This window comes from Chelonoidis abingdonii, chromosome 9 (assembly GCF_003597395.2).
Source record: "Chelonoidis abingdonii isolate Lonesome George chromosome 9, CheloAbing_2.0, whole genome shotgun sequence".
Classification (NCBI taxonomy): domain Eukaryota; kingdom Metazoa; phylum Chordata; order Testudines; family Testudinidae; genus Chelonoidis; species Chelonoidis abingdonii.
This window is the reverse complement of record NC_133777.1, coordinates 84,254,205-84,271,405: the sequence shown is the minus strand read 5'-3', so window position 1 is coordinate 84,271,405 and position 17,201 is coordinate 84,254,205. Positions and strand designations below refer to the sequence as shown.

Here is a 17,201-nt window from a genome sequence, read left to right as displayed (position 1 = left end):
CTTATCTCCTCAGGAACAATAACTTAAAATAAGAGTGGGGCAAAATCTTTGTCTCCGTTTGCCTCAGAAAGTTTCTTGGTGCTTCCCTCTTGCTGCCATTACAGAGCTGTGTTCATGCCTCTTTATAGCCTAGAAACATGACTCTTGGGGGCTGGGGGGAACAGAGGGTCTGGATTTTGCCCTGAGTAAGAGATTCTCATCGTTTGAGGTTCTCCCCTCACTCCCGTGAGCAACCGGAGCTGACATTACACCCACGAAGTAGGCTGATTTGCAGAGCCTTTAACACTGCAAACCAAATGTTATATTTGTATATATATCCATCAGCCCCCCCTCTCTGCCATAGTTAGTGCCCTAGTGCAGGCCATGGGCTGACCCTCATGCCAAGACTCTTGGCTACAGGATACTTGAGGGGCTGGCAAGATGCCACCAGGTCACAATACCGCATTGTAATGGGATAATGGCATTGTCATGGCGTTGCACTGCAACCCAACCCAACACTGCTGCTGCATTCAGGAAGGGGCATCTAGGCCAAGGGGTCTTATGTCGAAGCATCTTGAGGGCTCTGTTAACGCTGTTAAAAATGTTGTGATCTCTTTCCCCTTTCCCTATGAGATAAGAAAAAGGATTCAGGAAATAGACATTTCTTTTAGTATTCTCTCTCCTGTGTAAATGTTTTGAGGAACGCTGCTCTTCGGATTAGTTTCAGCTGGAAAGAATGTGGGCTGGATCCACCTACTAATTTGGAAATATGCGCGTCAGATCAAGCGAATCCTTCTGGCTGCTAATTACAGTTGGTCCCAAAGAAACATGCACGATTACTAGTTGCCGTCAAAGCACCAGTTTGTGCTGAAATTCTGACTGCCCCATGAGCAGAGAGAGCTAGGCATACTGTGCTCTTCTACAGAGAAATCCCACTGGGAGCTGGGAGCTCTGATGGAAAGGGAAGAGCAGAAGGGATTTCCAGAGTCTAAGGTGTGTCTGACTGCCAGCACAGTACAGCTGAGTTTCTATAAAGAGATTACAACGCTTGAGGTTTGGCTCCGCAGACTGCGAATGCAAGTGCTCTCGTTCCTCAGCTCAAGCAGCAGCGAGATGGTGTGATAACCAGTCCAACGTTTTCCTTGCATGAGACTTTTAACAGTTGGTTGCTCTGAGCTCCATCAAATGCACACTTCATTCGGAAGGATCTGGCGGTAGGTTTGCCAGGTTCTGTTATGCATAGCTGTTGGTGTGCTGTCTAACCAGAGCAACTGTTTAAATTGGACTCAGCAAGGAAAATCAAAATTATTCCACTGGCTGCAATTACCACGAATTGAAAATATTTTGATAGGCTCAGCTGTGCTTTGCTGATTTGAAATCATACTGGGAGAGAAATTACACCCAGTTCAGAATGATAAGGCATTTGATCTGCTTTAAAGCTTAATGCTTCCCTAAACAAGGGGAAGGATGGTCTTATGGATAAGGCCTTGGCAGCTCTGGGTTCAAATCTCAGCTCTGCCATAGAATTTCTGTGTGACCTTGAGCAAGTCACTTAATTCTCTGTGTATCTGTTCCCCCTCTGTAAAAGGAAGATAAGTCCTTTGTCCATCGTGTCTATTTAGATTGCAAGCTCTCTGGAGCAAGGACTTAGGTGAATGTACAGTCCCTAGCCCAATGAGGCCTAGATTTTGGTTGTTGTCTCTATACAATATCACAATACTACTACTAATAATCAGAGCTATGTTATCAGCGAATGAGGACTAAGTGCCATTCCTAGCTGCCACTGGCATTTTTCCAAGTTTATATTTGTGAAGAGCTTTGCTGCATGTTGATCTGCCCCACACAGATCTTTGCACCTGTCACATGTGGCTACATGGCAACATAAAACATCATACAAGTACCTGGATCCAGACGGGCTCCCCTGTGGGCCCAGGGGATGTGAGGTTCTCCCAGTTTCCAGTCCTCTCGTAGGTGAAGGTTGTCCCAGCCACTTTGTAATCTCCGTTCCATTGGATGGTCCACCCGCCATTCAGAAAGTATTTCTCTGGATCTTCACTCCTCAAGGCCAGAAAATTTCCTGCTTCTTCCACTTCCTCAATTCTAATCTCCCGGGCTCCAGCTGGGATCATCCCAATGTCAACGTAACCTGGGAATTTCATTGACTGTCAGTCTCAGGCAGTCGAACAAACAGAAGAACCCCATGCCAGATAAATCAATCACTTCCAGTCAAATCGCTAGAGCAATGAGAGCTGCCAAGCTGATTAAACAGAGCATTTTGTCTTTTAGCTGCTGATTTCAGCATCAGTGAGTACTTGGGGCCTCAGATAAAATAGCTCTTTCATTCTAGGTTTCAGGGGTAGTGGTGTTAGTCTGTATCAGCAAAAAAACCGAGGAGTCCTTGTGGCACCTTAGAGACTAACAAATTTATTTGGGCATAAGCTTTCATGGGCTAAAACCCACTTCATCGGATGTATGAAGTGAAAAATACAGGAGCAGGTATAAATACATGAAAGGATGGGGGTTGCTTTATCAAGTGTGAGGTCAGTCTAATGAGATAAATCAACTAACAGCAGGATACCAAGGGAGGAAAAATAACTTTTGAAGTGCTAAGAGAGTGGCCCATTACAGACAGTTGACAAGAAGGTGTTTGTAACAGTCGGGAGAAATTAGAATTGGGAAAATTAGGTTTAGCTTTTGTAATGACCCAATCACTCCCAGTCTTTATTCAGGGTCATTACAAAACTTAAACTTAATTTCCTCAATACTAATTTCTCCCTTCTGTTACTCACACCTTCTTGTCCAGTGGTTCTCAAACTGGGGCTGCCACTTCCAGCAGCTCCCATTGGCCTGGAGCAGCGAACTGCAGCCAGTGGGAGCCCCGATCAGCCGGACCTGTGGATGTGGCAGGTAAACAAACCAGCCCGGCCCGCCAGGGGCTTTCCCTGCGCAAGCAGCAGCCCCAGTTTGAGAACCACTGTTCTTGTCAACTGTATATAATAGGCCATTCTCTTACCACTTCAAAAGTTATTTTTCCTCCCTTGGTATTCTGCTGTTAGTTGATTTATCTCATTAGACTGACCTCACACTTGGTAAAGCTACCCCATCCTTTCATGTATTTATACCTGCTCCTGTATTTTTCACATCTTTCTTTCCAGTGAGCCACATGCAGAATCTTACATGGAGCCAGGCTGTGTTTTCTGCTGGTCCATTCCATTGCAGAACTGAAAGTGTCCCCACTGTGCCTTGACCAATGCATTTAACGTGATTTTACCTTGTCCACATTGACCATCCAAACCCTCTAAAACCTTCTGTTAAGCTGAACCCAGAGGTCCAGCTAACTCAGATTTCTCTATAGAGCGCAGACAATGGCCTAGCAGCAAAGGTCTGTAAATGGATATTTTTCCTCTGAGTGGTAAACACTGGGATGATAATCAATTTAACATCTCTGTTCCAAAGGCTAAATCTTTGCCCCCTGGAAATCAAGTGCAAAAGTATCAGTGATTTTAAAAGGAGCAAGATTAAATAGTAAAGGATGATTTCAAGTTTTTGGTCTCTAACAAATATAAATGAATGATATTGATGGAATCACTCCCTTAGCTTCCTACATGTCATAGCCAATGCCTTTCAGAACAATTGCACTGCCAATAATTTACTTTCTCTATATTGCTGTCTCTATCTATCTATACAAAAACCATCTTGGCATTTTAATATATAAAGCATGGAACAGAAACAGAGCTTTCCTATTTTAAAAAAAAGTTGTGAGGGAATTTGTTGCTCAAAAACATAATGATAAATAGTAATAACGGTACACTGCACTTTTACAGCACCTTCTGCCAAAGAATCTCAAAGCCCTTTATAAACTGTGATGAACTACAGTCTCCTTGTGAGGTTGGAGTTTTCCCTGTTTCACAGACAGGGAAAACTGACGCACAAAGATGCTAAGTGACTCGCTCTAGGTAACTGTGTTGTCCTGAGTCAAGCAGAGTACCTTGAAGGGTACCTCAAGGACCCTGAAAAACTGGGACCATCCACATGCACTGTGTCCCCTAAGCAGCATGGTGATCTGCCAAGTAAAGACTTATCTGTTCCCCAGAAAGTTACTACAAATGCTGCCACCACCGGCATGAACTGGCCAGGAGTACATGCTGCTCACACGTGCATTCCACAGCACATCCCCTGCCTGCCAGTCTAGCAGCCTCCGGCCTTAGCTTGTAGGGTTCCTGAAAAGGATCTCTGTGGTGGATTTGTCTCTTCTACCTGCAAATCTCTGAGCACCTTTTCTTGCTATATCTTATTAGTATTTGTTTAACCTTTAATGACCCGCTTCCCTTCCTAAATGAGTCCGTCACGGAACATGGCAGGTGCCGTGCATTCTCACCAATTCATGCTGCTCACAAATGTTCCCTGTTAGAACAGGAACCAGCAAAAGTTCAGGGACAGGCTGGCAGATGGTTGTGACAGACAGCCTTACCCAGCCCCTCGCTCTCCTCGAATGTCTTTTTCACAGTCTGGCAGGTGGATCCATCCCCATGGCACACCCCGCACCGATCCTCGACAGCGTTGGAGTCAATTTCATAGTCACAGCCCACGTTCTGAAACACAAGAACTCCCGTAGCTCACACTGAGTAGTGAAAATCTCTTCACAAGTCTCTGGTTTTAAATGACGAGAGAAGTGCAATTTCTGTTGGCTCCCACAGCTGCATTATACACTTCCAGAGGCTCAGAAAGTGCATGGGAGCCTGCTGTAATAATGTTAATGGGTCTGTTTCTCCATCACACAGCACGCAGGTGTCTCTCAGTGCCAGCAAGCTGTGCCCGAGTCACAGAGAGTCATGATGGGATCACCAGTCCTCACAGGAAATAATGAATGTGACCAGGACCAGGCTCACTGAGTAGCCTGCCTGGCCATGTACCAATTGTTATTGGTAGGATGCGAAATAAGGAAGACAGATACATGGGTTACCCAGGGAGATTAAGGGCCAGATTCTGGCATGGGGGAAATCTTGAACTTATATACAGCCAGTTCCTCCTGCTTCCCTGGTGCATGGGGTAGGCTGGGGCTCTGCCTTGGGGCAGGGAAAGGCCACATACAGCGCCTAGCACCATGGTGTCCTGGTCTGTGACTGGGGCTCCTTGGACTCTACAATACTATTAATTCCAAATGATAATAACAATGTCCGGGGCTGGAGTGTGCTGTGTTCTGCCAAGACTCGGCCAACACAATAGCCCAGAGGGGACTGCTTTTGCCAGTGTAAGTGAGAGCAGCCTTGCTGATCCGGGTGTCTCGGTCAGGCCCCTGCCTGTCTCAGGAGAACGGGGTGGGGGGATGTTCAGGTGACATGAATTTGGTGATTGTGCCCTGAACTGTTTTGTCCACGGCCATCACTGCAGAATCATGTACTGTTATTACATTTCTATTACAGCTTCTATTTTGTTCCACTTCACCATCCCAGCGGGTAGCTGCAGTATCCAAGCGCTTGTTCCATCGCTCTTCTTACAAACAATGCGGCCAGCTAACGGCTCTGAAATTCGGTTCATCTTAATCTAGGGATCAGGGCACAAGTAGATGCAGCTCGTTTAGCTTCAGTGAAGTTGCAAACACTTACACAGGGTTGAAGCCAGCCGGATGTTCCTTATGCTGAGGCATGCGGTGTCAGATTTCTAACTGTGCACTTACTCATGACCACTTTTCCTGCCATCTGTCCTGCTCAGAAGGGATGAAGGAGTCAGGTCTGGCAGTTCACTAAAGATTCACCAAAGCCAGCTTGTGTTGGTAAGTTATTAAATTGTCACATACGCAGCACCTGGGTTTCTTTTTGAAGTTAGGCATTCACATACCTTGACAAGAATGCAGTCCATATACCTGTTACCATTTTCTTCTGGGCCTGTCTATGAGCATCTAGCATTTGTTTGCACCCTTTCAATTTTACACTGATTCTGATATAAAGTTGGATGCAATACTATTTGTAAAAGCCCAATCTTTTACCTTTCTGCTCATTTCTTTCATAGTTTTCTGTTACACGAACCTAAGAGTAGGGAGTTGGTCAGGTAGGAGAAGAGAATTGTTGGACTTTGTTAGTGCTAAATCCCATGCTTTAGCTGGGAGATGGCAGCCTCCTGATTGGTAGATTTGCCAGTGCAGTTTCTCTGCAGTGCCAGGGAGATTTTTTATATTCTGCTAATGTACTGTGTGCACTCACACAGGTATCCATTTGATTTTAGTTCAATAAAAGCCCTGGAGTGAATGCCTAAAGGGTCCTTTTAGTATGTGTGTGTGACAGGATGTACCAGGCCTTCGTGTCCCCTGCTGGAGGCCTCGCTGCTCTGCTACACTCCGTCCCAAGAAACCGCAAGGTGGGCGGAAAAAAAGCCGCGAAGCTGCATCCTCTAGGCTTGCTTAGAGAGCCTCACTGGAGCGGCCATCTTGGAAGGAAGAAAGACCTGGTCCTTCAAAGGCTAGAAGGGCTAGCGACGACCAATCAGAGCTCAGCAGGCTCAAATAAAAGATCCCGAGGGGCCTTAGCAGGTCAGTTCCCAGCGGGGAGCAGAGGGGTGAAGGAGGGTGCTCCTCTTTAGCCAAAGGCCAACAAGCAGACAGCACTCATGGCTGGCTGAACTTACATTGCGACCGCAGAGGGAGAAGGACCTGGGGACACCGGCCCGCAGTTAGGGCTGGAGATCAAAGGGCCCAGTAGCAAGGGGCCCAGGGAATCAGCAGCGACAGATTGAATAAACAGTACCTGGCTGCTGTGCATAGGGTCCCTGGATTGAAACCCGGAGTAGAGGGTGGGCCAGCCCTATCAGCCACAGGTAAAGTGCCGTGAAGCCCAAGAAGAGGATAGGCCTCATTTGGGAGCCTGAACAAAAAGGTCAAATCGAAAGGGCCCAGAACCAGGGATGAAGGCCCCAGCAGGGGCAAAGAGACTGTTAGTTACTGGACTCTTTAATAGCCCCGGGTTCATCTGGACTTGGTGATATGGCCAGAGGGCCATGCCACTGAAGACCCGCTCAAGTTGGCTGGGAGCCTGTACCGGGTGCTAGAGGTGAGAAAAAGTCTGCGGTACCACACCCAGACACTTGAAGGCACTCAAGAGGTAAGTGCCCCTTCACACTGTGTGAATAGGCAAATTGTCCCATTTGGGTTCAGTAGTGTCCAGGAAAACAGTTTTATTTGTGTGATGGGGAAAGAATGTTCTTACTTTTTCCTACCTTAAGAGCCTGTTCTGAGCCAAGGAGTTAGTTTTAATTTTGGTGTTGGAGACTAAGACAGCGCCAGCTTTTTTGTGTGCAGCAAGCTCTGGCTGACTAACCTGTCATTTGCACAGGGCTGCTAAATCTCATTTTTCACTTGTACATGCCACATGAAGATTGCGACACTGTGAGCTTATACTAAAAGTGGACCCAGCTCTGTGAGTACTGCTCGGCAGAGTAACTGCCACTGGGCTTTGGACTCTGGCTCTGTTGGCCACAAAATCTGAATAGTTGTTTCTAAGCAAGAGTGAGATTTTCCGTGAATGGTTTTGACATAAGCAGCTGCAAAGATAATTGCTTATTGATTATTTCCCCATCTCCTCTCTGTGCCATATGGAGTGCAAAGACCCAGCAGCCCACACAGATCTGGGAAAGTCTTGTAGTGCTGGTGTTCTGCAATACCAACAAAGGGGAACAGGCAGCACTGTGTTTCCTCTTTTGAGTCCAGTAATTTCTCTTTCCGACTGGCAGCAGCCAAGACTTGAGACTTGCTCGGCTTTTAGCTGCCTTTCTGCTCTGAGTGATGTTGGTGAGTACATAGCAACCCACATGAGCGGAACGATAAGGACTTATCTTTTCCCTTGTCCGGTGACTGTTTCTTTTTTATCTATTCACTCTAGGTCGAGCTCACTGCTGGCACACATGGGTGGCTTCCCAGCCTCCTCCTAGTGCAGTCAACACATGATGTATAGAGCCAGAAATCACCCCCCTCCTTCAGGCTTGTTTGTATTAACAGGCTAATACCAAATAAACACTATCAACCCCAGCCCAAGCCTTTTCCCAGGCTCCTAGGAACAGGTCAGTGCCAGACGCTGCATTCCTGTCTGCAGATCCACTTCCCCTACAGCCAGAGCAGGGTAAATGACCCACCTGGAACACTGAATGAGCAGGCTCAACAGGGCAGGTGCACAGAAGGAGTGTCCTGATAGGGCATAACTCCCTCCAAGCACAAGGAAGCTGTTGGTGAATTTGGCCTGTGTTGTGCTTATAGTCGGCTGGGTTTGTTTTCATTCATTATGTTGGGGAATATCTGGCGGCGAAAGCCGTCTGGGAACGAGAGAGCTCTTGGCAAGTCACTGAAGGAGCACGCTGCTGACACAGAAGCCTGAGCATTGCACTAGGCCAGCTACTGTTTCTCTATGCACACCACTATTCCACACAGCTAACCCAGGCGGTGAAACTCCCAGCCATGGAGCACAAGTGCAATGGTTGTAATCTCTGCATGGTTCATTGTACTCAATGGAATGGAAAATCTGCTCCTGTGTGGTCTGCAGGCTGATACAGCTGGCTGCAAATGAAACCATGTGCTGCAACTGTGAGAGGGGCTGGACAATGGACCCACAAATAAACAGCATCTCTGGCCAAGGAATTAGGGTGCAAATCACCTCTGTACAGAGCAGAGCGTGATTTCAGTGGAGGTGAGGACTTGTCTGGTCCTTACATTGTACATATTCCTATCTTCGTGGCAGTCCTTCAAAGTACATTTTTACCTAAGAGCTGCTGCAGGTATCATGCACCTGCCACGGATGGAACTCTGACCAAACAGCTGAATCCCAATCATGTGCTGTCTGGGTCACTCTTCTTCTGCTTGCTCTGGGCAGTATTGGTGATGTCAATTGCAAGAGGAGGGAAGTGACTCATATGTAATTGCCTGGAAACCACCATCACTCTTCAGAGAGTGGGCAGCCCTGTCAATGCAAGTCCATGTTGTTGCAGCTGCTTAAGATAGCAATAAATTTGGTCCATGGACTGCAAAACTGAGATGCCTCCAATTGCCTTCTATGTGTCTGATCCAATGAGCACTGAAGACTTTGGGGCGCTCTCCGTTAACGTCATTGGGCACTGGATAAGACCCTATTTTAATAAGTAAAAATGGAGCTTAGCTATAAAATATAAAATAGAGGGTTTTCTTTGTGAAAACATTTTCTGATAAAACATGAGGCATATTCGTTATATCCCAAATCTTGGGACTACTCACCTGAGTAAGGGCTATGAGTGTGAGTAAGATTTTGCAAGACTGCATCCCTCTGTCCCCTGGAAAAGTCTTCACAGAAATCTAAAGAAGACTCCTACAGGATTCCAAGGCAGGCATGATTCGACAGTCCTGAGGTGGGCTTTAGTAGCAAGACAGCCTGCAAAACTTGTACAGTCTGCTCTTCATCAGCGACACCTTGTAGATGGTTTTGCCAAAGGGTGTTTCTGCCAAAGGAATTGCTTCCTGAGGCTGGCTGTCATGCCTCCTTATCTGCCTCCCAGCTGGCTTTGGCAGCACTTTGTTCTAGGTATCGTGAGTTTGGGAAATGTCCTTCCCAGATGTCAGTCAACAGAGCTCGGCCTGATGCCAGCATTAGTTTTTATAGCATTTCAAAGAAAGAAAATAAAAATTTAAAAAATCAGAAACCCACAGAGTCTGGATTCTATATTAAGATTAAAATGTTCTTTTGCTCAGATGCATCCATTGTTTAACTTCCATTCCTGAAGGCCAAATCTCATCCACAACATGGATCCAAATATGGCCATGTCTTATCTTCATGCAACCCCATCCACGTGAGTCAGGAAGAGACACCATCATTCCCACGCATGAAAATAATAACAAAGTTTGTCAATAAAACATTTGTTTTGGTGCAAGCAGGCAAAGCCCTTATACCATTCCTTCACATGCTCAACACACACAATAGGGCAAACAGTAACACCAGTCCTGGGTTTGCCTTTATTTAACAAATCTCTAAGATCAGTCTTGTGCTTACAAACATAACTGGGCTTTTCTCAGCTAGATTCCTGTCTCTCCCTCTAAGTCTCTCTTCCTGAGAGAGCCACTTGGAGTTGAAACTAAGGGGATTCATCTGGCCTGGATTCTAGGGTGAGTCAGCAAAATAGTTCGGCACCTCTGCACAGGTTCTCAAAGACACATTTCACAAAGAGAGACTACACCAAAGCATACCTTACAGATCCCATTGATACAGAGATCCCGGCTTGCGTTCCCTTCATAACATGGAGTCCCATCAATGACAGCATCCCGGAGCTTTTCGGAAAAGTATTCATCTTCTGGGCGGCAGTGCAACTCACACGGATTGACTGAGGGTTCCAAACAGACTGTAAATAAACCTTCAAGGCCAAGAGTATCTGCACACTTCTACCCATGTCCTGTCTTCTCCCATCCCTGCTACAGAACCACAACGTGCACTGTCAGGACTTTCCTCTGCTCTAAATAATCATCTTCTGACCCATAAACTAAACCTGCAAATGCACCTATGACCCCTTCACTTGAAGTGCTGCCAACTTAGAATGTCAGCTCTTTGGGGCAGAGACTACCTTTTTTCGTTCTCTATTTGTCCCTAGTACAATGGGGTCTTAGTCTATGACTTAAGCTCCTAGATGCTACAGAAATGCAAATAATAAATTAATAATAAATATGCCTTAATTATGACAGCACTGAAAGATAAAACTTCTTGGCCTTGTGCATGGATTCTAACCATTAATACAGATCATTAGTAAAATCAATTTAAAATAATGGTCTAGCTTTGCAAATAGAGGGTCAGGAGGTTGGACTTACTGTTGGTCGGTACTGGCATCCACTTATAGAGTTTCCCTTTATATAGCATGGCATCAAACTGGCTACACTGGATGTGGCGGAAGGATGGTTTGTCTGTGGGGCACGGCTTCATGTTACAAACCCGGAATCGCTTCCGTTCCCCAAGGCAGTATTTACCACCATACTTTGGTCTGTTATCAAAAGCAGGAGAACAGAAAACACAAGCAGGTGCAACACATTAGGATGAAATTCACTAACATCATAGAATATAAGGAGCACGTTACTCAGTGTTATCCCTATTGGCTGCTAATCTTTTAATTTACCACATTGGGTCAGATTCCCTAGTCAAGCAAAACCCTGTCTAAAGTCAATGGAGATTTGCTCAATTAAAGTCCACATAATTTGATACCCTATGACAAGTTGCACCAATATAAATCCATAATAACTCCACTGTATTCAGTGGCTTTACCCCAGCAGAGCAGAGAGCAGAACATAGCCATGTGGACTCTACAATCACATGGAATGGAAAGCATTACCTGTGCTAACCAGAGATGGCTCAGAGTTTCAGCCTTCCATCCCAGATCTGAACATACCCATATTTCAGGGTGTGTGAGTGTGTAAGTTTGAAGTCAGCTGTTTGATTAGGACTATTCTAGAGAGGGGAGACAGATCTGGATTTGAACTGTGAAGCTGTGGTATGTTTGGATCTGTGGTTTTGGTTCAGTTCTGTTGCTAGTTTTAATAAGTATGATTCTCCTTCCTCAGACAGACCTACAACTGTAACACTAATAAGGAGCTCACTTTTTTGCAGCTCTAACATACCCAAATGGAAAGTGCCACAAAAGGAAGTTATTTGTGTCACATTGGACCAATGGCTGGTGTCTCTATATCTGATAATCACATCCCTTCGTTTGTTCCCCCGCTGATATATTGTCAGTTATTAGGACATTTCTTTATTCTGGGGCAGATCCTCACTGAAGTTGATTGGAGCTTTACCACTGACTTCAGTGAATGATGTATCAGGCTCTTTGCTAGTAAATCTTTCAGAAACTCCATAAAAGCAGCAAACATTCCAGGTTAAACCTAAATCCATCATAAAGCCGGTTTTCCACAATGAAATTTAAAAAGCCCTGAATCCCTGCTATACCACTTGTTTCTAGATTAATAACCTTGTTGATGATGTAATTGGCAGACGTGTCTACTGGACCCATTGGGATTAGAACTTGACCTGCTGGTGGTTTATTAACACGGCAGCTCAAAGATGGTTTTTACTAAGTGAACGTTGTCAAACTGAATTTCTTTACTGAAAGACCTAGCTCTCTTGTTGGTAGGTTACATCATCTCCCCTCACCCCTCCAAAAAAAGAGAGAGGCAACATTGTTTGCCATCTTGGGGAAGGGAGCTTTGATCCTTGGGACAAAGTCTTTTGCTCATCTTTCAACAGATTTCGTTAACAAATAAGCCCATACAATTCTGACTTTCAAACAGAAATGAGCTGAACACCAATTAAAAAATAATGAAGCTGCAATTTAGTTCAGGGTTCCTGCCTTCTCTCCCCCACCCTTTTCCCTCTGGCCTGAAACAATGGCTGCATTCAGAAGCAACTTTCCCAAAAAGCCAATCTGACCTGGCTGTGAGAGGAAGATCTGAGGCCCTGCCAGTGTCTGTGTTACATCAAAAGGTGTGAGTCCTGAGGCCCACGGCTGTCGCAATGGCCTCCAATTCGGCTGAACTTCTCCACTGACTCTATGGAATATCCCAGTCAGGCAGCCGTGGGCAAACAGCTAGCTTCCCGAGCTGTAACACACCATTAAACAGCACAGGAGACCTCTAGGCTGTGGCATCAAAGGAAAATTTGTGGGATCTGAGCTTTTTTCAATAACTATTTAAGTTAGTGAAAGTGACAGAATTTAAGTATAAGTGATTTTTATTGGGGGTGCTGCTTGTTTACATTTTGCATTTCACTCCCCTAGAACAATGAAACCTGACTAATTCATTTCGAGTTTGTTTCTAGACAATTGCACTTCTGAGTTTTTCTGCCTTAGCAGAATGTTGCACTGTCTGGGCTACCACACTGCAGGGGAATATTTAACGCCAAACAGGGGGGGAAAAAACCCTATTTTCTTTTTTAAAATTAGAACAGAATACAATAAAGCACAAGTTAAATAATTTCTGTGACTTCTTTATAAGATTTTTTGTAAAACTTTTAAAAAGCAAATTTACATTGTGGATCTACCTCCACAGTGTGACTTTACTGTTACCAATATGGCCAATTTTACGGCCTCACTTTATGATGGTATAAAAATGGTTATTAAAGTTAAGCGTCAATGGTAATGTTTGAAGCCCTTCTTTCCTGCAATTGCAGTCAAGAATCATTATCTACGTAGGAACCTATAGTCTCAGCCATCTCCTCAGCGTTTTCAGTAACTGACAAATGATTGCCATTTCTCAAGATAAAACTGGCTACTGACATTCCACAGAGCATAAAGCCATCTGTTTTACCATCTTTGCAAGTATGCCCTGATGAGATTGCTTTGGCTAACAGCAAGGATTACTGGAACCAGAATCTTCCTGAATTGGCCACACATTTATCAAGAAATGGCCCAGCTATTGGAAACATTTCAACAGAGATCCTTTTTTGTCATTAAGTCTATTTCTGTATTAATAAATAGGAGGCACAGGTCCTGTCCTCTTGTCATGTGAGTATAAACATGGAATCATTTTATCCTTGAAATGAAGCCTCATTGGAGTTATTCCAGGTTTGCACCAGTGTAACAGAGATCAGAGTGTGGCCCATTTTGGGTCTGTGTTGGAGAGTGCTACTTTTCAGCTTTCCCAAGGACAGGCCTCCAACCCTGGGTCTGCTCCTGTTCCAGTTGGAATCAATGGCAAAACTGACATTGTCTTCTGTGGGTGCAAGACTGAGCCCTTTATGTTCCAAGTGCTGTGAAAATAACGTCCACTGCTTATCTTCCTTGAGTCTAATGTTCTGTGACAGGTGGCTGGAGCACATGGTACAACACAGTTATTAAAGCTATAAAATGATGATTAATTACAGTGATTGTTTAGTTAACCATACGTCTATTGTTCTCCTTTGAAACAATGTCATTCTCACGAGTGCTTTACAAGAGTGAAAATCTCAAATGTGCTAAACAAAAGGTTTGATCATCACACTTGATTTTGCATGTGATAAATGTTTGCACTAATATAGCACTGGAGAGACTTTTTGCCAGCAAGAATACTCTGTTTTCTCTTCAATAGTCAGGTGTAAGTGAGTTCTCATTTGTCTCCATATTGTTCACATCACTACAGAAGCCCCTGTATTGCCCATACCTCTACAGTTTGCTCTTGATACATTTTTTTTTAAAGATGCTTGGCCAACAAATACTAGTAGAACAATTGCCATGACTATTTATTTACACTGCCGGGACAGAGGAAAAGGTCCAAAGATCATACACACATACAGCACCATGAAGAGGTGGCAAGGAGCAATACCACATTTTACTAATTGAAATATATACAAAGCTGCATAACCTAACTTGAATTCACATCAGCTCATTGGGTCTGGTTCTGATCTCACTTATACTAGTTTTATACTGGTGTGCAGTTACTCGTCATTTTTATCAGTGTAACTGATATCACTTGGGAAGTAGTCTGATGTGTAATAATATATCCCATCAAATCCTACGCCGAGTTTAGCGATAACAGCCAGGCACACTAGCTAGAACTACTTTCCAGGCCCTTCCCTTTTACAAACCATCACCTGAATTGATTGTAAACTCTTTGGGAGCAGGAACTGTCTTTTATTTTCTGTTCAGTGTCCAGCACAAAAGGACTGTGACCCTAACTGCCGTTTGTTTATAGGTGCTACTTTAATTAGAGCTGGGTGAAATTTTTCAGCTGAAACTCTCTTAATCTTCTTAATCTTCATCTTAAATAATTTTAAGCAAAAAAGGCAGTTGGGGGACACCAAAATGTTTTCCAAATTTGTTTTCCAATTTCCATTTTGTCAAATTGTTCATTTGAGACAAAAATCTGAAATGTTTTGATTTTTTTTTTGGCTTCAAACAACTTTTTGTTTCTAAATTTCCTTTAATTTTATTTTTTAAATATTTAAAATTTAAAATATTCAAAAATGTTAAGTGGTCAAAATCAAAACAAAACATTCTGTCTGACCCTGAAATTAATTTTTTTAAAACTTTTCAGTTTGCTAAAAATAAAAAAAAAATGTTTTTGGTCCAACCTAAAGCTATTTTTTTTTCACTTTTCAAATTTTCCAGTGAAGTGAAAAAACTGTTATTTGCCAAACTCTATCTGTAATATAATAAATGCCGAAGTGTCTGATACCAGCAGCATAAGTGATTTCATAACAATCTATTCACATATAGAACACTGGAATTCATATGATGCAGAGAGAGTTCCCAAAAGTTGCAACAGAAGAGCTGGTTTGAATTTTTTGGCACAGTGTTTTTGGGATGTATGGAACAGACTTGGCCAGTCACAAGAAAAGGAATTGGTACGCTCTCCACCATGGAAATGTAGATGCTGAGATGATCAAATGGTTGGACACTCCATGACAGGAAATGAAATGAGGTTGTGAGGATTCTTATGTGGGTTGCCCCAATTGAAGACAAATTGAGGGAGGCTATGCCACGTTGATATGGATGTATCCAATGGAGACCTGAGAGTGTTATTGTTAGGAATGCCTTTGCAATCATCATGGATGGAAGATGACCAAAGGTAGGCCAAAGAATCAATACATGGACCCGATATCAGTGGACCTTACAGAGACCAACTGCTTGACAGCCTGGTGTACAATCAAGAGTTTTGGAAGACGATTATAAAAGTCACTAACCTCAAACAGAGATGTGTTGAAGAAGATGATGATGATGATTTTGGGGGGAAATTGTCAGCATTTGCAACCAACTGTCCCCACCATCTTTCCCGCACTGCTCCCAATTGGCCTCAGATCTACTCTGAAGGAACAACTGGCACTACTTGGCAATTCTATAAGGAGTCTGAGTAGAGAGGCCAAAGACTGGAGTAGCTATGGGTATTGAACTTTTTCCCCATCATTGAAAGGTGATTAGTCAAAAGTGGATTACAGCAGAACCAGGATGAGCTCAAAATTATATTGATGCAAAGAAGTCTGGAGGGCTATTAAAGAAATGAGCAATGGCTTCAGTTAGGCAACTCATGTGAGCAAGGACTGCAGGACTGGATCACAGCCCAGCCAAGAACACGTGTCTGCAGTTGAAAGCACCTCCTCCCCCATCTCCACACCATTTGTATAGTGGAAGGGCAGTCCATTAAGGGTATTGTAGTGGGGTGGCCTGCTTCTTTAAGGACTGGAGGCCTGCAGCTCGCCAGCCCGTACAATTAACCTGCCTGCCAGGGATGAGATGTGGGGTTTAATTAGAATCAAAGGGCAGCAAGAAGTTACTAGAAGGAGGGAGAGGCTCAGGAAATTGTAGAGAATGAGAGACTCCTACAGGCAAGATCCTGAGGCCAGGCTAGGAGGAGCTGGGAGAAGCCTGCTCAAGAAAGAAATCCCTGAGACCAGGGGACTTTGGGGCAGTGTCCAGCTTAAGGCTGGAGGGAAATTTTTTTGTGTTTAATTTTGAACTTTGTTAAAAAACTAATTCCTAAGGAGGATTGTTATTGGACTTGTAAAAGCCTCTTCTGGAGTTGATTGTGGAACTAAGAAGGGACACTGAGGTGAGGGGCAGTTTGCAGGGCTGTCCTGAGGCCACCAGGGCCGCTGGGAGGTGGAAGAGCCACTTGATGCCCGATAGGATTCAAAACTCAATGGAATAAATGGGAATCTTTCAATTTCAATTGATTTCAATGGGTTTGAGATCAGGTCCTCAATGCTCCATGCTACTAGTTTCTAAATGATGGGAAGAGTTTTTTCACTGTGCGTGTAGGAGGCCCAAGCTCTGCTTTGTTCTCTAGGGCAGAATGGGAAGGTTGTTCCAAAAGCAAAAAAAAACAACAAAAAAAGCCTCCTCTCTGTCTTTTTAAATGAGCAGAACTCTTTTTCTGTAAATAGAGTTATTCTCTGTCTGGAAGCTACCAGCACGTCTGGGCACTATTTGTAGCTGTTTCCAGCTTCTTAACCCTTTGCCAACTTGAGCTTGTCGTGACATTTCCCATGGCGCATTTCCATATGACCACAAGGAAGTTACATTTTCCCTGAACAGTTTCTTCAGAGGAAACTTGAATTAAAGAAAATAAAATTAATTTAGGTTTTATGGTTATGGAAACACCTAAAGAAGAAAAACTGCCGTATTCATACACGTTTGCTCCATCTGAAAAGCAAGGCCAAAGAGATTTACCTACAGCAGCCAAAACAAATAATTTCCTTGGGCGAGCTTTGCCAGCTTTGCAGTGTTTGCTCTCCCACATGCCTGTGGTTGTGTTTAAAACACTCTGCAAA

The 17,201-nt window shown here is 44.1% G+C and overlaps 1 protein-coding gene across 1 annotated transcript in view; it reads right to left on the bottom strand.

Annotated features, from left to right (window-relative positions):
* Positions 1-17,201, bottom strand: part of ADAMTS7 (ADAM metallopeptidase with thrombospondin type 1 motif 7) — a 131,068-nt gene that overhangs the window by 76,835 nt on the left and 37,032 nt on the right. Inside the window, 4 exon segments of the mRNA XM_032764359.2 lie at positions 1,881-2,125; positions 4,451-4,571; positions 10,172-10,305; positions 10,784-10,953. Coding sequence (XP_032620250.2) covers positions 1,881-2,125; positions 4,451-4,571; positions 10,172-10,305; positions 10,784-10,953 — 670 coding nt within the window.